Below are 20823 nucleotides of genomic sequence, written 5' to 3'. Positions count from 1 at the left end.
GAGCTCTCAGGGATGTCCAAACAGCACGAACAGTCTGAAAGCTACTGGCCACCCAGCGTACATCCAAGATTCTGCAAATGCGAAGAGGTTGTGAGCCTACTTCAGCTGCTGCATTTACAAGTTCACATTCATTTTTGTTTGACGCACTATACAGAGAGTATAACTTCTGGATAAAAGTTTTAAAGTGATTGATAGAGTTTACCTCATCAACTGCATCTGACACGGCAAGTTCAAGTCTATGGTTCATACAGTGCCATACAAAAAGCTTTGGGAATCTCTGAGTCAGCCTGGTTGCTACTCCTGACTTCTTTCCTAGTGTGGCAAGTGGAGGGTGGAAAAATGTACCAACAACGCCACCTGGGAGATAGTTATAGATATTCTTACAGGAAAATGGTTAATACCTTTCTCTCGTATATAAGGTCCTCACAGGTTCAATACCACGGGCAGAGACGTATTAGAAAAGTACAAAAATATTTTATTTGCAATTATCAACAACAGGTCACATCAACACTGGCTGCATTTTACTCGGACTGGGGGCATGGAGGCAAGGGTGGACAGAACTGGGGTCGCTACGGCGGCCCAAAATCAATTCAAGGGGAGGAGTAACTAACCAAAAACACCCGTGGCACCACACACACACACACACAAGGGGGTTCGTGAAGAAAAGACCACCACCAGGGATTGGGTCGCCGCCTTGGCCCTCAGCACCTGTCCACAAAGAAAAGAAACAAAATTATGAACCAGCCTCCCAGTTAATGCAGCGCTCGTGTCACCACCTCTCTCTCTCACGCCCGCACACACACACACACACACACACACAATGTATTGTTGGTAAATAAGAAAACAAATCAAACCAAAGTAAACAAATGTTCATCAAACAAAATAAACAAAAGAATAAATGATGCTAGCCAAACGAAATAACAAATAACTACAAAATAAATCTTTTCACAATAATGAATAAACTAAACTAAATTTCTAAAACAACAATCAAGCCCTGACGCCAGCTCCATGAGGAGCGTATCAATCACTCCGTCGTAGCTCAGGAGAGCCGAGGAGTCAGAGCAATTCCAGTGAGCCAAAACAGCAGTGGGTCCAGAAGATGGTGGCTTTAACAGTTTTTGGGCCTCACCAGCCAACCCAGTCGCCAGCAGGAAACGTTCACCATGGACTATTCTGCAAACTACAGAAAAGTCCAGGATGAACGTTTCCGAGTGAAAATACGTTGTAGCCCAACGTTTCGTTGCCCATTCATTTAACGTGAGCCAAACTGCGTTCATTATCAACGTTTCCTACATGTCACTGTACAACGTAATATTATGTAGTATTTTCGCTGGAAAAACAACATTTTAAGATATATTTGGCATGGTTTTGATGACTTTTTTAGCGGGAAATGTGTGTTTTACTTTCCAAATTTATGTTGAATTAATGCAAATAAGCTTTTGTTTGTAACTTATTCGGCGAATCTCAAATATGAAAACGTGTATATTCAACATTATTCATTGAGCTTTCTGGCTGATAAAACGTGATTTCAAGATATATTTGGCATTGTTTGAGGACATTTCTTTTTTTTTTTTTTTTTTTTTAAGTATATTTTTTTGGGCTTTTATGCCTTTATAGATAGTACAGTTGAGACAGACAGGAAATGGGGAGGCAGAGAGAGGGGGGATGACACGCAGCAAATGGCGCCCGACGCGGGACTCGAACCGGGGCCGACCGCAGCGAGGACTGTGCCTCTACACATGGGGCGCCCGCTCTAACCACTACACCACGCGACGCCCCGTTTGAGGACATTTCTAGCGAGAAATGTGTGTTTTACTTTACAAATACATGTTGAATGAATGAAAATTAGGTTTTGTTTGTCCTCCAGTGATATTTTATCCGACTGATTGTTATTCTATTTTTCCCATAGTCGTTGCCATAACAACGGCGACGCCTTGTACTACTAGAGACTCGTTTCTGGAGCTCTTTGAGGCCAATCGGCCGCGATGAGTTCTGTATTTAACTGCTACACTATTCAGACCTTATAAGCAATGAAAACTGTAATGTGATCTCCATTTAACCAACAGTATAGTAGTCATATAGGCTAGCTTTCCGAGAATTTGCAGCCCGGACCGATTTGACCGACGGACAGCTTGCTTCCGCCAGACATGGAAACAAAAGTTGTTAATTTTTAGCCAAGCATCTTTATCTGACACGGTTTATTGCTGCTCGTTAAGAAAAAACGTTGTAAAACTTTATATATATATATCCTATATAATCATCATTCATTTATTAATCATACGATAGGAATTATGACGTCAATACCTCGGCGCCATCACAATAGCGCCATCTAATGTGCCGCCGACACAACGACAACACTTGTATAAAAGTGACACCGAGTATAAAATGACAGTTACTGTGTGTATTGTCTTTCTATTTAATAATAGAGGTACTATGATCATGGCAAGATGTTTAATGTCTTTCTATTTAATAATAGAGGTTATACACTATGATCATGGCAAGATGAATGTCTTTCTATTTAATAATAGAGGTTATACACTATGATCATGGTAAGATGTTTAATGTCTTTCTATTTAATAATAGAGGTTATACACTATGATCATGGCAAGATGTTTAATGTCTTTCTATTTAATAATAGAGGTTATACACTATGATCATGGTAAGATGTTTAATGTCTTTCTATTTAATAATAGAGGTTATACACTATGATCATGGCAAGATGAATGTCTTTCTATTTAATAATAGAGGTTATACACTATGATCATGGTAAGATGTTTAATGTCTTTCTATTTAATAATAGAGGTTATACACTATGATCATGGTAAGATGTTTAATGTCTTTCTATTTAATAATTTGCACACTATGATCATGGTAAGATGTCAACAAGAACAGTGTGAAATCAGAACAGCTAGAAAGTTCTTTAACAAAATACAAATGATTCAAGTCAATTCAAGTCAGTTATTTTATTCCAAAAGAAACAGGCCCATCCCCATTCCCTCCGTCTCTCCCAAACATATTCATACCCTCTCACAAAGCCAAACAGTCAAAGACACACATGACGATCGCAGGCAAATGGAGAGACACTGGGGGTCCTGGAGGTGGTGCTTGGTCTCAAGGCACGTCATGCGTCGTTGTGTAGCTGCTGACGCCTCAGGTGTTAACACTTTTAGGACAGTAAGGATGTCCATCGTACTCTGCAAGGCTCCCAGGGGCCAAAGTCTTACCAGCAGTGCTCACTCAGCCACTTCCCCAGACAACACCTCAGCAAAGTAAACCCTCTTGTTGCACCTGGGGCAGATGTTGAGATGAGAACAAGGAGAAGCTGGACTAGCTGCCACACACAGGGACGAGGCAGATCTGGTTCTGGTCAGTCCACCAGCAGCTGGACTAGTTGCCACACACAGGGACGAGGCAGATCTGGTTCTGGTCAGTCCACCAGCAGCTGGACTAGCTGCCACACACAGGGACGAGGCAGATCTGGTTCTGGTCAGTCCACCAGCAGCTGGACTAGCTGCCACACACAGGGACGAGGCAGATCTGGTTCTGGTCAGTCCACCAGCAGCTGGACACACACACACACACACACACACACACACACACACACACACTCATTCACTTTCAGAATCACTGTCAGAGTGAATAAGGCCTTCATTCATATCTTCCTCTTCTTCTTCTTCTTCTTCTTCTTCTTCTTCTTCCTCCTCTTGACTCAGGACACTTGAGACTGCCAGTTTTTTGTAGACAGTCTTCACCTCCGTCATCAGCCTCTTTGCTCTGTCCAACTGGTCTTTCAACATGCACCGCAGTCCGTCAAAGGCCTCAAGGGTGTGTCCTTGAGGAAGAGCTGTTGAAAGTAAAAAAAAAAAAAAAAAAAAAAAAAAAGCGTACTGTTTGTAACGGGTAACATTAAATTATCTTTGGCAAGTACTGAAATACTGTAACCAAGACCACACAAAAAAAGAAAACATTATAAAAGATACATTATAAAATATACATATAGTAATGTATATGAGTGTGATGGCAATGGTAATTAAATAAAAAGAATTGTGGTTTTACTGGTAACTGCCTGGTTGTAAAGCTCTGTGAGGGGTGCCTATTTCATTATGCAGGTAAGTTTTGTTCTCCGTTTGTTTTCAAATTGTACCATGATGCCATATTGAGGGTGAGTACAGCTTCTATCAGTGATTTTTAAATCATGTTAGTGTGTCTGTACCACCAAGGCTCAATCACACTCACTCGCCTGGTACTGTGTGGTGTTGGGACAGATCCCCAGTCAAGTTAAATATATTTGACTCTGTTGATGGGGTCAATGTTTTATGAAGTCTGTATATGTATAGAATAGAGTATGTGTATGAACAAGATGATTTCATTTTACTCATTAAAGCAGAAGTAAGTGATATATTTGTGTTAATATAAGTCTTAAATAGTTATATCTTCCAACAGCAATCACTTACATAGAGTGTTTGGACCGAAACACGGGTCTGTCAGTCACTCTGCTCTGCTCTGAGCCCAGGAGAAAACATTTATCGTATCCTACAGTTTTTATCCAATGAGGAGAGAGAACGGCATGCAGGGCTGTGTGTGCAGCCAAGGAACGCCGTGAATGTGGCGACGTAGCAACGAGGACTGTTATGGTGCGTTCAAGGAAACTCGTATTTTTCCGACCGTGAAGTTGTACCAGTTCGATCTGGTACGAGTTCACAGGTCAGAAGTTACGAGTGGCCGTTATAGTGACTTTCACCGGTAAAACAGGTCGTAAAAACACGAGTGGGTTGCCTGAAACGCTACAAAGTCGTAAGTTGTGACTGGAAGCTGTAATTTACGATTTCAAAAGCCTGCCTGGAACGCAGCATTAGCGAAAACGACCAGACCACTTACTTCTGCTTTAATAAGCATATTTATCAGTAATCTACGAACTACAGAATGCATTCCAAAACAAAAGAAAAACTAACACATTTGCAATGTTGTCTCAAACACTTACAGTCTCTCAATGAGTCAGTGTTGAGGAGGGATTCTCTCAGCTGTCTGGAGTAGCAGCAAAGCGACTGCCAGTGCTGCTGCATTTCTTTAATGAGAATCCCTCTCTCTTCTCCAAGACGCCTTAAGAGCATCACCTGATCGAATGCCTTCCTTTTTCTCATCAAAGGAATGTCAGATTCTGTAATAAGAAAAAAACAAAAACAAGGAACTGATGTTATGAGTCAGAAATTTGAATGCATTACATTCAGAAACACTACAAGGTAAGCCCATACCCTTATCCCATGGCCATATCAGGCAATCAGCTGCCAGGATTTCCTCAGCAGGAGCGACAGCCTCTTCCTCTGGGACCAGCTGATTGTAAAAGCTGATGCATTCAGCTAGTTTGTTTTTCTCCCTCTGTATCTTCGAGGCAAGACGCTGTCTGGCTTTGCTGCTGTCTGTAATATAAATGCACATGCATACATTGAATAATGACAAATACTGTACCGTAATTGTTACGGAGGACCAAAATAAAAATGTAGACGTACGCACCATGCTGACGGTATTTGTCGTGTTTTTTTTTCTGGATGTTCAACGCCAGGCCTTCCATAATGCGCTGCAGCCCAGGAGCATCATCTGGGCTGATGTTTGATGGAGCTGTTCAATAAATATGTGTATCAGAGGTTAGAAAACCTACATTTAAATAAGTCAAGAATTGTCACTTAATTTTTAGCTACTGTATGCATACTTGCTGCAGCCCATGATTGAACATCTTCAACCCACTGCAGGAGATCATGTTCTGTTACTCCCAGGTCATTCTTCAGAGTGTCGAGCTCCTTTCCCTCCTCGTCTGTCCTCTTCAATATCTGTTACGGACATTAGAGTAAGAATTTTCTTATTTAATGTCAACTGACTCCATTTCACAGGAGTACATTTAATACAACGGCCCTCTTCAACAATATCTTAAAGATATTCTTTCTCAAGAATATCCTGCTCAGCTGGACCAGCATATCAGGTCATTATCGTAAAAAAACAAACAAAAAAAACACTTGGTGTGATGTCATTAGTGTTTTAGCGACCAAAATCTTTGAATATTCCTGAGTGTGCATAGATTTTGTTCTTAGCTGTGAACAAATCCTGGATAGGAAAATATTGCTATTCAGGACTTAGCAGTTTTCAAATGTTCAAACAGAAATTGTACCTTGACATATCTTTGAGAAAGATATTTGTGTAATGTTTGCCTCTTCCTCTGATTCCACCCCCTGGCCTGCAGAGTAATCATATCTGTGCGGGCTGAGTGAGGGGGAGAAAGGTTATGCAATATAGATAGTGAAATTCAATCAAAAATGTACAAAGCCTTATGTGAACCATATATGAAGCTAAATGTTACAAATCCTATACTTCAAGCTAGTTGGAGAATGCATGCCAAGTTTACTTACTGGATTTGGTCATGTATTTGGTGGTCAGTGCAACCCGTGACAGGAAGGCATTCACCTGTTCAACCTCCTCACCAACAGTCATACCTAATGATTTTGGAAAAAAAATAGTAACAGTTCGATTAGAACAAAACGTGTGATATTCAAGTTAATTTTGCAGAATAAAACCAATAGCTGTCCAATAAACAGGATAAACTCAACATTTGGAGACCTCAACTTCCTTTTGTTTTAATGAATACTTTTCCCGATCCATGACATCACAACCTGTCCTCTTTAAACAATACATGTCTCTGTAGTTAAAGTATCGATGACACAAACACCAAGTCTAATCGGTCAGTAGCTGTGCCGGATATAAAAAATAAATAAATAAAAGAATCCCACAGCGAGCTGTATTTTACATAACTTGCTATCATTGAGTAGCCTCGTAAACCCGCCTCTCCCGGAAGTGCATTTCATTTCATTCCGAGGGAGAGTCTGGCCTCATCCCCATTCTAAGCGTTTGGACTGAAACCCTCAGAAGGCCGAGCCAATCAGCGTCGCCCGCTGTGATTGACACAGCACGTTGGCCAATCAGGGACCGACTGGTGCAAAGCCCCGTCACTACACCAACTTGCTGATTGGCTGAATGGGGTTGTCTGTCAACGCTACTACCAAAGATATTAAACCGTCTTTGCTACTACTCCCGCCCAGCTCCCGCCCAGCCCAGACGCTTAGAGGGGGAATGAGGCCAGACTCTCTGAGAAATGAAATGAAATGCATTTCCGCGAGAGGCTGGTTTACGAGGCTAATCATTGAGGACAACTCCAAATTAACAGCCTATTGTTATATAAACAATTAAAATCTATTGATCAAGGAATCATGTCGAAGTAATCACAGTATTAGTTTGAAATCAGAAGACATCAGCCTTGCAATAATGCTTTGATACCATTTTGAACATATAAATGTCTTTAAATGACTGTCCTCTGTTTTACTCAATAGTTAATCTTTCTGCTGCATGTTGAGCAACTAACCTGCTCCTTCCTGGTTCCGGCCGCCCCATTGCACCTGTAGAGCAATGAGAAATCATATACAGAGTTTCAAATATAATAAAGCACTAAAAAGAAGAATATCACACAAGTTTTGAATTGGGAAAGGCAATGTTTGAGGCTTAAAGCTATGTGGTTATGAACTTTTGTACAACTATTGATATATATAAAATGGGACATATTTTACTTATTCATAACACAAGCAATACATATACAAGGTAAACAATAATGTTTAAATTGATTTACCTCACATTTACCAGAGTGGCCTTTGGCATGCATGACCGACAGGAAGGGCTGGTGTTTCAAAAGAGGCACCAGCTGGGGAAATGTCTCACATACGCGCTGTAGGTATGGGTAGTATTTGCACATTATGTCTGTGCAAATAAACCCAATGGTGTAAGTCGCGTCCAGCTCCTTCTGTAGGAAGAGGGGGTAGGCAAAGATTTCGCCTCTGAACATGTTCAGTGCCTTGAACAACATGCCATGCCGACAAACGGCCACCTCCACACCCTCCTCATCCACTTTTGAACCAGATTTTTTGGCTGTCTCCCTTGCAGCTGTCCATTGAGACTTGCCACACACACCTTTTCCAGACACCTATAAAAACATTTTCAACACATTAAAACATGTGAGTATACTTAATCCTTTTTTAATCTATTAATTAAAATATTATGTTAACCCTATTGAAATCTGATATTTGTACAAAATTGACTTATGTGTTAGTACTAAAGTTTGGTGGGTTGGTTAAAGAAGTCCTGTGTGGAAGAATGACATTTCTACTACAGTTCTGGTGGCTTTGTCTTTACAGAGTTCTTAAACTTGTAGGTTTGATGTTTGACATCAAATTAACAATGTAGTTAGAGACATATTATAAACTTTCTATACAAGTTTTCAGTATCTGACATTCTTTATCAAAATACTTCAAGGATCAACCAGTCCTATTATGTCGAAACAACACTGTTAAGAGCCTGTCCCACCGACGCACACCCTTCTTCTGTAACCCTGCCAACCAGAACTTGTCCCATCCACCTCAAACCTCTACCAGCAACTACTGAACTACACATGCATAGCTACTGAAGACCGTGTCCTCTGTTTTTAAGTGAGGCCCCCAGTAAATTTAGTGGGTGGCGGCACTCAACAAGGAGCAAGGACATTACTTTCTCTAACTGAAAATATGACAAGCACATCTTTTAATGCCTAACTGACAAATACAAAGATTTTATTCCATCTTTACATCTTTAAGGTTTTGTCTTTTGGTAGGTTTATCGAAGTATGATTTGATCCATAAACTATTCATGTGTACACATCAGTAGAAAAACTCACAGGTTGCACTCTCTTCCTTAGAGTCCCAACAAATTCTGCCACGTCCTTGTCACTTGCAAAAAAAGCACCTTCAAAGAAGGCCTTTTCGTCAATTCTGAAAATAAGAAAAGGAGAGATATAATCAAAACAGAGTTTTGACATTACTTTTAAAGACTTCTTCCCAAAAAAAAAAAATCAACAAATGAAAGGAATACCCTTTAGTCCGATTAAAACGGTACATCTTGCGGTTCCCATCCAGTGATATCGCTGATGGAAACTTAGCACAGGCCGGGCAGGAGAAGTGATCTACTTTTAGAAGTTTTTCCTTCTCGTGGCGACAGTAGGTCCACTCCAAAAAGCTTCTCTGAAGGCTGTCACCACATACACTCCCAGACTGTTGTTAACACAATACAAGATATTCAATTGTTAATTTTATGACCTCTGGTGAATATTATGTGTAATATACATTTTTTATAATAAGAAAATGTATAACTGAATATTAAGAGTATAAAATATTGTATGTCTTACACGTCCAAAGTGGCACGAACGATAGTCCAGCATTTTAACAAATGCCTGCCGGGACAGAGCTGGAGCGGTGACTTTGAGCTCCTCAAAAGACTGGAACACATCAATTGTGTACAGTGTTTGGAAATCCACATTTCCAGGCCAGTAACCACTAGCCTGGAGGTCCATCAGCCCTGGAGTCCACGATATGAAGCAGGACTTGCAGGTGATTTTCGGGAGTGACAGATCATATCGTCCTGTAAAGACAAAGGAAACATTACTGGTGCAGGGGATGTGGACCCAAAGGAAGACCCATGATGCTGGGGTTGATGGACAAAAAGATAAACAAAAACATAATATATAGGAAAAAAACAGGGATAAATAAGGATCTGTCGACTACCATAGAAACCAAGTACCAACAAAATAGTCGAGCCCAAGTCTCAGACTTCCTTAAACAAAACTGAAGAAAAAAACAGAACCTGGAACAAGGGATGCAACAGGTAGGGCAGATGCAGATGCAGACACGGCAAACAAATACTCAGTAACACTAACACAAGACACAGGGCCCAGACCATAACAGACATTTTCAAAATTAACATATCGACACACAAACACATCTTAACTGCATGATTACCATTTATGGTGACCAGGATGATGGCTTTCCCAACACCAGCCGTTTTGTTGGCAGCGTCACAGCCGCAGATGTCACTCGGCCATGCAATTGGTAACAGACATGCTGAAAATGAGCAAAAGAGAGATTAAATATATAGAAAGCAAATAAAAGTAACTTTCTTGAACCACTCATGGAAAGTCATGCCTTTTATTGAATAAGATCTGAAACAAACTTACACAAAGGCAGCATCTCTATGTGTTAGCTTAGTACCATGTAGTTAGTGTGATGTTATGACAATAGTTCAAAGTAAACACAACCACACTGCTCCAACTTACCTTGTTCACATATTTCATGTGCCCCATTGTCACTCCTGACAAAACATGTGGGTGGGATTGGTTTATAGAAACCATCCAGCAGTAAGTCCCGATTGTGTAATACACAATGTTGATGGCGGGAAACGTCGCATTTGCTGCAAAACAGCTGTTTTGGAAGGCAGTCCCAACATCTGATTACTGCCTGTTGCACTTTGCAGTGGGGACACAGCTCATTGGGTATTTTCTCAGCAGAGAGCATAGAATCCAGTAGATGTGGCCTAGCATTTTCCCATTTAATGTCAGACACTGTCTGACGCATATCCCAGGTTCTAGAGACTGTCGGCGTTTCCGAACACTGTAAAGGGTCGTCCATTAAGACTTCCTTCAGTTGCTCAAGCAGGCAGTCTGGAACAGAGAGACATAATTGTACATGTTCAAAATCAGCCAATTTCTCAACTCAGCTTTATTTATAAAGCTATTTAAAACAGCCTGGTACAAAGTGCTGTACATAGTTGGCATAAAAACAGATAGCGAAACAGTGAAAAACTAATACAAAAAATACAGCAGATTAAATTGCAGTTTACACAGAACCAGACCTCATGCTGGGATAAAAGGCAGTGAGTAAAAGTGAGTCTTGAGGTTGGTTTTAAAAACAGAAAAGGAGACCCTTCTGATGTGCAGAGGTAATGCATTCCACATTTTAAGGACATCTACGCTTGGACCTCGGTACCTCAAGGAGCAGCTGGTCAGCTGACTTGGACCACCGAGCAGGGGTGTAGGGGTGAAGAAGCTCAGAGATTTAGGGTGGGGCAAACAAATAAAATAACCTAAAAATGGGACAGTGGATGGGAGGCCAGGATCGTAGTTATGCGTTCAGTCTTGCACATTCCAGTTAGCAGACGGGCGGCACCATTCTGGACTAACTAGAGGCACGCAAGAGAACACTAGCTGACTCCCAAAAAAAAAAAAAAAGCATTGCAGTAATCCAGCCAAGGCACTACGAAAGCATGGATTACTGGTTTACTGGTTACTGGATTACTGGTTTAAAGTTCTGGTTTAAAGATTTGAGGATTTACCAATAGTCTGCTGTGCCTCTTGTACGTCTGACAGGGTAGCAGTCTGCTGTGCCTCTTGTACGTCTGACAGGGCAGCTTTGATGGGACAAACAGACAAATACAGAGAAAAAATGTAGTGCAAAAGCACACATGAAAGCATGTTTGGGTAGCTGCATTTAGAATTTTGGCATATCAAATCACCTTTATAGTCATTTTTTCTGAAAAACAATAAAGCCATTTTAACACTAGCACTCTTTTACCTTTAAGAACAAATACATCTTATTCCCTTTTCACACTAGCCAGCTATCCCCATATATTTAAGGTATTTCAAATTATGTAAATAACTTTATTTACCCTCTGTTGAAGAGGTGGCCTCATCTTGAGCAGTGTCCTTGGTTTTTGATCTTGTTGATGATCTGGATCGTGCTAGACATAACATCATGGTCATTTCAATAAGATGAAGTTACCTTAGAGTGTAGTTGATGCTGCAGTTCATGTAAAAGTTCTTTGTTACTGTCAAGTTCAGAGATGTCAACACTTTTCCCATCACACTGCCTGCCTTCTTTGATACTAACCTCCTGCAGATGGACGCATCTCAGATATTAAGCGTCCAAACTTGTCCCTCTTCCTCCAGCGCACAGGCTTCTCTGTGTTTTTCACAGTGGCCTTTTCAGCCGGCTTGACAAATTCTTTTTTCTGCAAATAAAATATCCCCCAAAATACTGGATGGTCAGATTAAAGCCTACTGAAAATCAATATGGTCACTGCATTCCAAATACCCAAGAGGCCACCACATGACATTGGTGTTTTGACTATTTGACCCATCATTCATAACAAAGAAAAATGTATTTTCACAGTTTACGTCCACTTTTCCAAAACAGAATGGCACCTTGATTGAAATCACAGCAATGTGCCTCTGGTATTTAAAGCATTGACAATTCAAGCTGTTTTGTGATCTTCTAATCTGAGACATTAAGGCAAGGCAAGGCAAGGCAATTTTATTTGTATAGCCCGTTTTTACAAACAGTTTGTCTCAAAGGGCTTTACATGGCATCGTAACAACATCCTCTGTCCTTAGACCCTCACATCGACTGAGGAAAAACTCCATGGAAAACCCTTTTAACAGGGAAAAGTCGGAGAAAGCTCAGGGTGAGCAACAGAGGAGGGATCCCTCACCCAGGACGGACAGACGTGCAATAGATGTTGTTACAGACAAGAAAACAGTTTACAGTTTGTCACAGAATGTGCGAAATATGGAAATGTTAGCAGGAGTTGATGAAGGCAGTCTCTGGTGAAGGGGGGGGGGGGGGGGGGGCAGGGAGAGCTGGCCAGCTCGATGGGAGGGCTGGGTGGCAGACTGGTCCATGGGAAGGAAGGGGAGGCCGGTCTAACAGCAGGGGAAGGGGTGGGAGGGGGGGGCGATGCAGGCGGCGGCTGGTGCAGAGAGATGGAGCTCCGGTGGATCTGCGGAAACACAGAGAGAGTGCGAGACACCAAGGCCAAACTACAAAGTACAACAGAAAATGACAGTTCAAAAATATACTGAGGAGAAGAGAGGAGAGGAGAGGGGAGGGGAGGGGAGGAGAGAAGAGAAGAGAAGAGAAGAGAAGAGGAGGAGAGGGCTCTGTGTAACCAGATGTGTCCCCAGCAGTCTAAGCCTATAGCAGCGTAGCTATAAAATGGTTCAGAGCTACCTGAACCAGCCCTAACTAAAAGCTCTGTCATAAAGGAAGGTCTTAAGTCTAGACTTAAATGTAGTTAGAGTGTCTGCCTCTTTGACCCATGGAGAGAGCTGGTTCCACAGTAAAGGAGCCCGGTAACTGAAGGCTCTACCTCCCAGTCTGTTTTTAGAGATACTGGGAGTCACTAACAGACCTGCATTCTGGGAGCGGAGTGCTCTGGTAGGACAGTAAGGAATGATTAGTTCTTTCAGATAGGTTGGAGCTTTATCATTAAGAGCCTTATAAGTCAGCAGAAGGATTTTGAAGTCTATTCTAAATCCCACAGGAAGCCAGTGGAGAGAAGCTAAGGTGGGAGAGATGTGCTCTCTCTTCCTAACTCCTGTCAAAACCCTCGCTGCGGCATTCTGGACCAGCTGGAGACTCTTTAGAGAGTTTTTCGGACATCCTGACAGGAGAGAGTTGCAGTAGTCTAGCCTAGAAGTGATAAATGCATGTACTAGTTTCTCAGCATCACTCTGGGAGAGGATATTCCTAATCTTAGTGATACTGCGCAGATGGAAGAAGGCGGTCCTAGTCACGTGTTTTATGTGGGAGCTAAAGGAAAGGTCCTGGTCAAAAATGACTCCAAGGTTCCTCGCGGTAGTACTCGGGGTCAGGGTGATGCCATCTAGAGTAGCGATCTGATTGGAGAACGTGTCCCTGAGATGTTTAGGTCCAAACACAATAACCTCAGTTTTATCTGAATTCAGTAGCAAGAAGTTAGAGGACATCCAGGATCTAATGTCTTTCAGACAGTCTTGCAGATTGATGAGGCGGCTTCTGTCATCTGGCTCCATGGACAAGTAGAGTTGCGTATCATCAGCATAACAGTGAAAATTGATTGAGTGCTTCCGGATGATGCCACCTAATGGGAGCATGTAAAGAATGAAGAGGATTGGCCCTAAGACTGAACCCTGCGGTACACCATACGTAACTCTGCTATACTCTGAGTGGTCGTTATTAACATTAACAAATTGAAACCTGTCAGATAAGTATGACTTAAACCATTTTAGGGCAGTTCCTTTAATCCCTATTTCATGATCTAGTCTCTGCAGCAGGATGCTGTGGTCGATGGTGTGCAGCACTGAGGTCCAAAAGTACAAGAACAGAGATGAGACCTCTGTCTGAAGCTATAAGAAGATCATTAGAGACTTTGACAAGTGCTGTTTCAGTGCTATGGTGTTCTCTGAATCCAGATTGGAAAGCTTCAAAGAGCTCGTTGCTGTGCAGATGTTCATGTAGCTGCTCCAGGACAATCTTCTCAAGGATCTTAGAGATGTAAGGAAGGTTGGATATAGGCCGATAGTTGGCAAGGACATCTGGGTCAAGAGAAGGTTTTTTAAGTAAAGGGTTAATGACAGCCACCTTGAAGGCCTGTGGCACGTAGCCTGTGGCTAAGGAAAGATTGATTTGGTTCAGAAAAGAAATGTTAATTAAGGGGAAGACATCCTTAAGTAGTCTTGTCGGAACTGGATCCAGCAAACATGTGGCTGACTTGGAAGAAGTAATTGCAGAAGTTAAGTCTGACAGGTCGATGGGAGAGAAGCTGTCCAAGTGTGTACCAAGTCTGGGAGGTGCTTCTATGGGTACCGTAATCTGTGGGCCATTACTAGCAATTTTTGTTCTAATATTAACTATCTTTTCGGTAAAGAAAGTTAGGAAGTCGTTGCTGCTGAGAGTTGGAGGGATGGATGGCTCAACAACACTATGGTTCTTGGTCAGCCTGGCCACAGTGTTGAAAAGGAACCTGGGGTTGTTCTTATTCTTTTCTATTAGAGATGAATAGTAATTGCTTCTAGCATTACGGAGTTCTTTTTTATATATTAATAAACTATCCTTCCAGGCTTGACGGTCTTCCTCATGTTGGCTGGAATGTGTTTTCCTTTCCAGCTGTCTGGTCTTCTGTTTCAAAGCGCGCAAGTTTGGGCTGTACCAGGGAGCTATTCTTTTCTGATTGATAACTTTCTTTTTGAGGGGAGCTACAGCATCAAGTGTTCCAAGGAGTGCTGCTGCAGTGCTATCCACAAGATAGTCCACCTGTGTGGGGGTGAAACCAGCATTAACATGTTAGATCTTTTTTCAGGTAACGTAACGTGCAGTGCTGCTATTGACACAAGTGTGAAAACTTACCTCCGCGTCTGACAGTTCGGCCATGATGGCGTTGAGCTTCAACACGTCTTCCAGATTTTCATCCGATTTCGTCGCCATTGTGATGACTGCAGTAGAGGAAAACGTCATTGTTACTACAGTTTTCTTTATCTTACAGTAACTTACACTCCATGTTTTCCTTTTTATACACTGCCATTCAGTTTCAATTTACTGGCTAAACACCGAAATACTTTGACAAATTTAATGTAGCCTATTTCTTTTAGAAAATTACATGAATTTACCTCGCTATGCCAAAGGCGTCTCTGGCAGAGTAGACACACAAACACCGAAAGGTCCGAATTCCAAGAAATCTTTACTGGGGGGCAGGCAGGGTCTTTCACGGGAAGGCAGTCCAAAACAGGCAAACAAATCCAAGGGGGGTCGGCAAAGGTCCAAAACCGGTGAGATCAAAAACGAGTCATACACTAATGTTCACTAGAAAAACGCTGGAGAGCAAGGCACGCAGTGGCAATGACAATCTGGCGGGGTCGGCGGGCAGCAGAACAGAACTTGGGAACTGACAGCGATTGGCTGACAGTGGGCGCGATGGAGTGACGTATGGGCACCTGCTGCGTTCCGCTTTGTTTTAGGCTGTCCACCGTGGGTTGGCTTGATTCCATTACCTGTAGCCTGCTGTTCTTTTATTTAATAATGATGACAAACACCCTTTTCTTGATAAGATAAGATAAGATAAGATAAGATAAAATAAGACAAGACAAGACAGGACAAGACAGGACAGGACAGGACAGGACAGGACAGGACAGGACAAGATTAGATAAGATAAGGGGAACTTGATCCAAAAAATAAAATTTATTTAGACCTACTTGTAAGTCAGAACTTACAAAACAGTCTGGTGGCTGTAAATGTTATTTTTTATTTCTCAGCCCTGCAGTGAAGACAGAGAAGCTGTCACAGTTTTTTCAAGTGATATGAAATGGGTGATCCATGTTGTTCAGGATAGCATCTGTGATCCATAATAGAGCCTAAATCCCTCCAGCACATCCGCCAGCTATTTAAAAACGGAAAATTTAGCCTATTGCCTGTACGTAGGCCTATAAGAGATAGTCTACATAATTTTGAGCAATAGCCTACTCCAGTATGTTTAACTAAAAGCCTGAACTTGGAGCTAAGATGTAACATTAGGACAATAGAAAAGACACTATTTGAATTGACTGATAGGAGAATGTTATTCTGAAAGTTTTGGGCGTTTCCTGCTTCTCAGTAGCCAAACTTGCATCTGACGCTTAGGCCCACATAAAACAAAATATGCTAGAGTAGACTAATTACAGTGGCAATTTGACACAGTGGTGTATCAAATAGAGAAGTTTTATTTATTTGGCCAATTATTACTACAAAAATATGTTTGACAGTTGGCTTCATGCATCCACTAGGCCTAATTCATTAACTCAGAAAAATCCTTTGATTACTGATTTACATTATTCAACAAATAGAGTAATCCAGAAGTGCATAATCATTGTTTGTGTTATTGCAGAGACACACCTGGATTAATCATTGTCATTGATAATGAAGGAACAAGAACAAAGTAGCTGTCTGAAGTTTAGGAAGTAGGGTAGTGGAGCTATGCGCTATTCCTGCTTCTGAGTTGTGCTTTTTAAACTTCGCCTTAGATAGATTTGAGTCGAAGAAAAAAACAACAAAAAAAGAAAGAAAAATCAAATGCTTTGGAAAACGTTTGGGCTCTATAGCCTAACTGAAGTCAAATCAATAGGGGATGATTAGGCCTATACAGTTAAAACCAGGAAAAAGAAATAAAAATCACTCTATTACAAAAAGAAATACCAAATATGACTGAACAGATGTTTATGTCACCCTTAATACAAACAATACACTTTAAAAGTCCAAGAAAGAAGTTACATGTAGGCCTAATGGGGACAAACTCCAGAAGGTCCTTCTTGTGGGGCAGGCCTAAGGGTGTTAAAAACTATCTACAAGTATATAAAACTATAAACTTAACATATTTTTATATTCCTCCCTCTTCTAAGCAAAACCACCTTTTTGATTATTGAGTATTTTAATTGTTTTATTTGTATTTATTTTATTTTTTCAAAATAAATTTTGCCTACAGCGCTTTTATTTTGAAGCTCGCTTCATATCCGGAACGGCCAGCAGACTCCACTCCTCCGCCAGTACCGCGCGCGAAATTACAGGCCGAAAATACAGCCCATCAACCATTGGAAACAACGTGATAACAAGTGAGTATGACTTTGACATCTTATGAGTATCACAATTTTCACTTTTATTCTGTCTGTCACTCTCTATATCTGTCTTTATTGTGTCATCATGAATGGCGTCATCAAGCAGATCTGATATTTTTCTTTTTTTTTCTGTCCTTTTTTTTTATTAGTGGTAGCTATCTAACACTGCAATTAGCCTAAGTTTGACCAGGGTAGCCTTTGAATGGCTGAACCTATTTCATTCATTCATTTGAATTTTGATTTAAAAACGAAACACACACACGCACGCACGCACGCACGCACGCACGCACACACACACACACACACACACACACACACACACACTCACTCACTCTCAGGAGACATGGCTTGGGACTGAGATCTGAGGTTATAGTTACAATGCTATACTGTGTATCTCACTGTTTTTACCTTATTTTATTTGTTTATTTATTATAGCGGTTAGGTTGATGCCATTCCTACCATGTTACTAATTAACTGTTATATAGTATAGTCATTAGCTTCCATGTCCGGTGGGATAACTTAGCCTAATTCATTATCTACATTATTCTAATAAAGTGATCAACTTGGATTTTCTAGGTATCACCTATGATGTCTCCCCATTTGTGATTTGCTTAAAGCATAAAGTTCAATTTCTTAAAGAAAGTAGGACTGGGGTCAGGAGAGATGATTATAACATCAAAATTAAATTTACCTCCTTTAAAAAAAACCTTCTTTCATTTATAATGCAGTTTCTTCATCTTCCCCAATCCTTCTGCAATCCAGAATTATTTTATTTTGGTTCTTAGTTAGCAGCTCCATCATCTCAGGGCTCTTAATATGTCCACATACAGAAAATGTGTTTCACTGATGACAACCTGGAGACAAATCTGGTGTGTATGGAGGTGGTTTAGGAGCTCCAAGGTACTGTATCATCAAAGTCACACATTCTCCAAACATGAATCAACCATTCCATTACATGGGACCTGCAGAGAATCATAGGATACTCTTTCAAAGAGAACACAGGATGTCAAAGTGCGTGAGGGGGATTATTTTGAGGGGGAGAATTTTTTGTGAACTTTGTACAGAATGGTAAGCATTACATAAATTGAAATCTGAAATTAACGAGAATTAATTCTTCTTTCATTTATAAATATACCCTCTTTCTGTTTGTCTGTCTGCATTACTTTTATATTTAGATATGCCCGGCAGTACTCTCAAGACATGCCCTGGCTGCACCCAAAAGATCGGGGTGGCCCGGAAGAAGTGCCCCCACTGCGACCTCGTGCAACCGCACAAAAAGAGGCTGGTGGAGGCTCGGGAGCAATTTGCTGCTGGCAAGGAGGAGTGGGCCAAAACAAAAAAGAAGTGGAATAACGGCAGCAAATTGCACGAAAAGGCACTCCATCTGGTAAGTACAGTAGCAATGAATTTTTTCCCCCTTGATTTGTATTGAATCATACTGTATGACATGTGAAATTACAAGACAGTTACAGGGGTGTTTCCAAGTACAAAACAGTATAGGCTATAGGCTATTGGCTATACCCGACTGGTAATGTAGAAATTAACGAGTGAAAGATTGTATTTTTGTTTTAAATAAAATGTGAATGTAGCCTGTCTGAGAATTGAAGCCGACTTCCTTGTTCAAAAAACTGCATTTCCGACAGAGGCTAGGACCAGAAAGGAGCATTCTCTATAGACCCCCATGGTAAAATCACCAATTTTACAGCTTAAAGGTACATTGTGTAAGAATTACTCCCATCTAGCGTTGCGGTTGTATATCGCAAGCAACTCAGTCATATTTTTCATGCTGCATTCATGTGAAATTGGTTAGACGGCAGACGGACGACAGCCGCTGCACGTAACGGCTTAAACAAGCCTCTATGTAAACAAGTGGACGTCAGCACGAGGCAAAACAATACACGTGACAATATGTTGTCATGGCGATGTCGTATCGTTTACCCGACCCACGTTTTACCGGCTTTCTCTGGACTTCTGTGATTAAAATGACATCTGGTTTGTTACAGACAGCTGTCTGCCCGACTGCAGGTGAATGCAGCATCAGTGTAACGCTCCATTCCTCCTCACTGCGTTACCACGGTGACTTTTCACAGACGCCACCTCGACCTGACGCTCCATGTAGATATGAATGATATGAACGGCTCATTCAGAGCTGAAAGGAACACTTCAGTTTGTTGATGGGGGGATTACTGATTAATGAAAAACAGACTTTTGAACCAAATAATCGATTTTCGTGAATAGATAACAGGAGAAGTTACACAAAGAAACGTATTTACAGCCTGACACATTCTTTGTTTTTGGTCTGTACCAATAGTTTCCATCTCCATGCACACTGAGGGAGCTAATTTTTTTTTGAAACACAAACGTTTTTGTGTTATTTATGCTTAAAATTCTCACATAAATTAGTCGTGCTATGTTGAGTAACAGGTCCATAGACAGTTGAGTTCAGTGGGCGGGTTCTCGGCCGGCTGACCTGTAGAGTTACCGTCTCTCCTCTAAATATGGAAAGTCGACTCCCACTAAAACTCAAGATGGCGCATTTCAAATGTCCATAGTAGGATCACAAAACAGACTCCCCCAAACCAATGGGTGACGTCACGGGTGCTTTACTACGCTGCAGGGCATGTGTACTGCAATTACGTAATTTCAAACTTCTACATGGATGAGACAGCAAGCCTGATGGCCAAACCTCTCCCAGGAAGAAACAGATGTTTTTGTCTGAGCGCTCAGAGCTCAGAGTGGCCGAGAAGCATAAGCTAATGTACGTAAAAGACACATTGCTGAGCTCTGTGGCCATACCATGTCGGTGAGCATCTCGCTCTTTTTCTCTCTCTTTAATTTTTTAAAATAAACTTCAGAGATCATTTTGTGCTACGCCGTCACAACCATCTTGGCGTTCTGCGGTCTATGCAGTGTAAAAGCAAAAAAACTAGAGCCCATTATGTGTGTGTTTTTTTCCCTTTTATTATAAAAAAAAAATTCAGTGGGTATAAAACAACTAAATTTTATTAATCAGTCAAACAACTATTTCAATCAGGACAGACTAATAAGGAAGAGTGAAATAACATTTATTGCGCACAAAATTAAACTTTGGCGCTTAGACGCCGGGGAGTAGATCAGCGTGGTGTACTTCTGGTTGAAGATCCCGATGAAGGCTGTCAGCGTCTAGATGGAGGTGATGAAGGGGTGGAGGTGGGCTGAGAGTTTTGCTGGATGACAGCGGGATGACAGCAGAGAAGGAGAACACTTTTAAATTTGGCACTAATGGCTGATTGGTAGGAGAGGGAGGAGATGGCTGGCTGTGATTGGATGAATTAAGTGAAGAGGGCGGAGTGAGAAGATAGTGGGAGAACTAGGGAGAGGCTTGGAGGTGTGCTGGAGATAGTCTTCCTGTCTGAACTTTTGCTTAGCTCCATTTTTAACCTAAATAGGGCAATTTGGTTTCTGTTGTGTCCGTTCTCCGAAGGGATTTTGAAAAGTGCAGCAGGAAGGTGAGACTTCTGCCAGTTGGCCCAGACTAGATCAAGCAAAAC

The 20823-nt window shown here is 41.4% G+C and overlaps 1 protein-coding gene and 1 long non-coding RNA gene across 2 annotated transcripts in view; both read right to left on the bottom strand.

The window, feature by feature from the left end:
- Nucleotides 1-454: 454 nt before the first annotated feature.
- LOC146991305 (uncharacterized) overlaps nt 455-20823 on the bottom strand; it is an 83066-nt gene continuing 62697 nt past the window's right edge. Inside the window, exon 2 of the long non-coding RNA XR_015036924.1 lies at nt 455-708. This is a non-coding gene — a long non-coding RNA (uncharacterized LOC146991305). The remainder of the gene's footprint in view (nt 709-20823) is intronic.
- LOC146991306 (uncharacterized) lies at nt 3234-15137 on the bottom strand. Its single transcript, XM_085788289.1, has 13 exons — nt 15060-15137; nt 11784-11904; nt 11230-11304; nt 9861-9962; nt 9251-9483; nt 8938-9116; nt 8744-8837; nt 7667-8017; nt 7406-7439; nt 6399-6482; nt 6161-6252; nt 5743-5825; nt 3234-3288 (listed from the first exon to the last, which is right to left on the bottom strand). Exons 1-13 carry the CDS (start codon nt 15135-15137, stop codon nt 3234-3236), a joined length of 1581 nt encoding a protein of 526 aa, XP_085644415.1.

The sequence above is a fragment of the Trachurus japonicus genome, chromosome 1 (assembly GCF_045865225.1).
Source record: "Trachurus japonicus isolate A0001 chromosome 1, Traja_1.0".
Lineage (NCBI taxonomy): Eukaryota > Metazoa > Chordata > Actinopteri > Carangiformes > Carangidae > Trachurus > Trachurus japonicus.
Note: the sequence above shows the minus strand (reverse complement) of the source record. Positions and strands in the feature narration are given on the sequence as shown.

What these genes read in the sequence shown, in the direction of transcription:
- LOC146991306 (XM_085788289.1), bottom strand. Translation starts at nt 15,137, where the DNA reads ATGGCGACGAAATCGGATGAAAATCTGGAAGACGTGTTGAAGCTCAAC. An exon ending in CCGAACTGTCAGACGCGGAG is followed by an intron (nt 11,905 to 15,059) that starts GTAAGTTTTCAC and finishes TTTTATTTGCAG; the next exon opens with AAAAAAGAATTTGTCAAGCC. An exon ending in TTTCTCAAAGATATGTCAAG is followed by an intron (nt 5,826 to 6,160) that starts GTACAATTTCTG and finishes TGTCCGTAACAG; the next exon opens with ATATTGAAGAGGACAGACGA.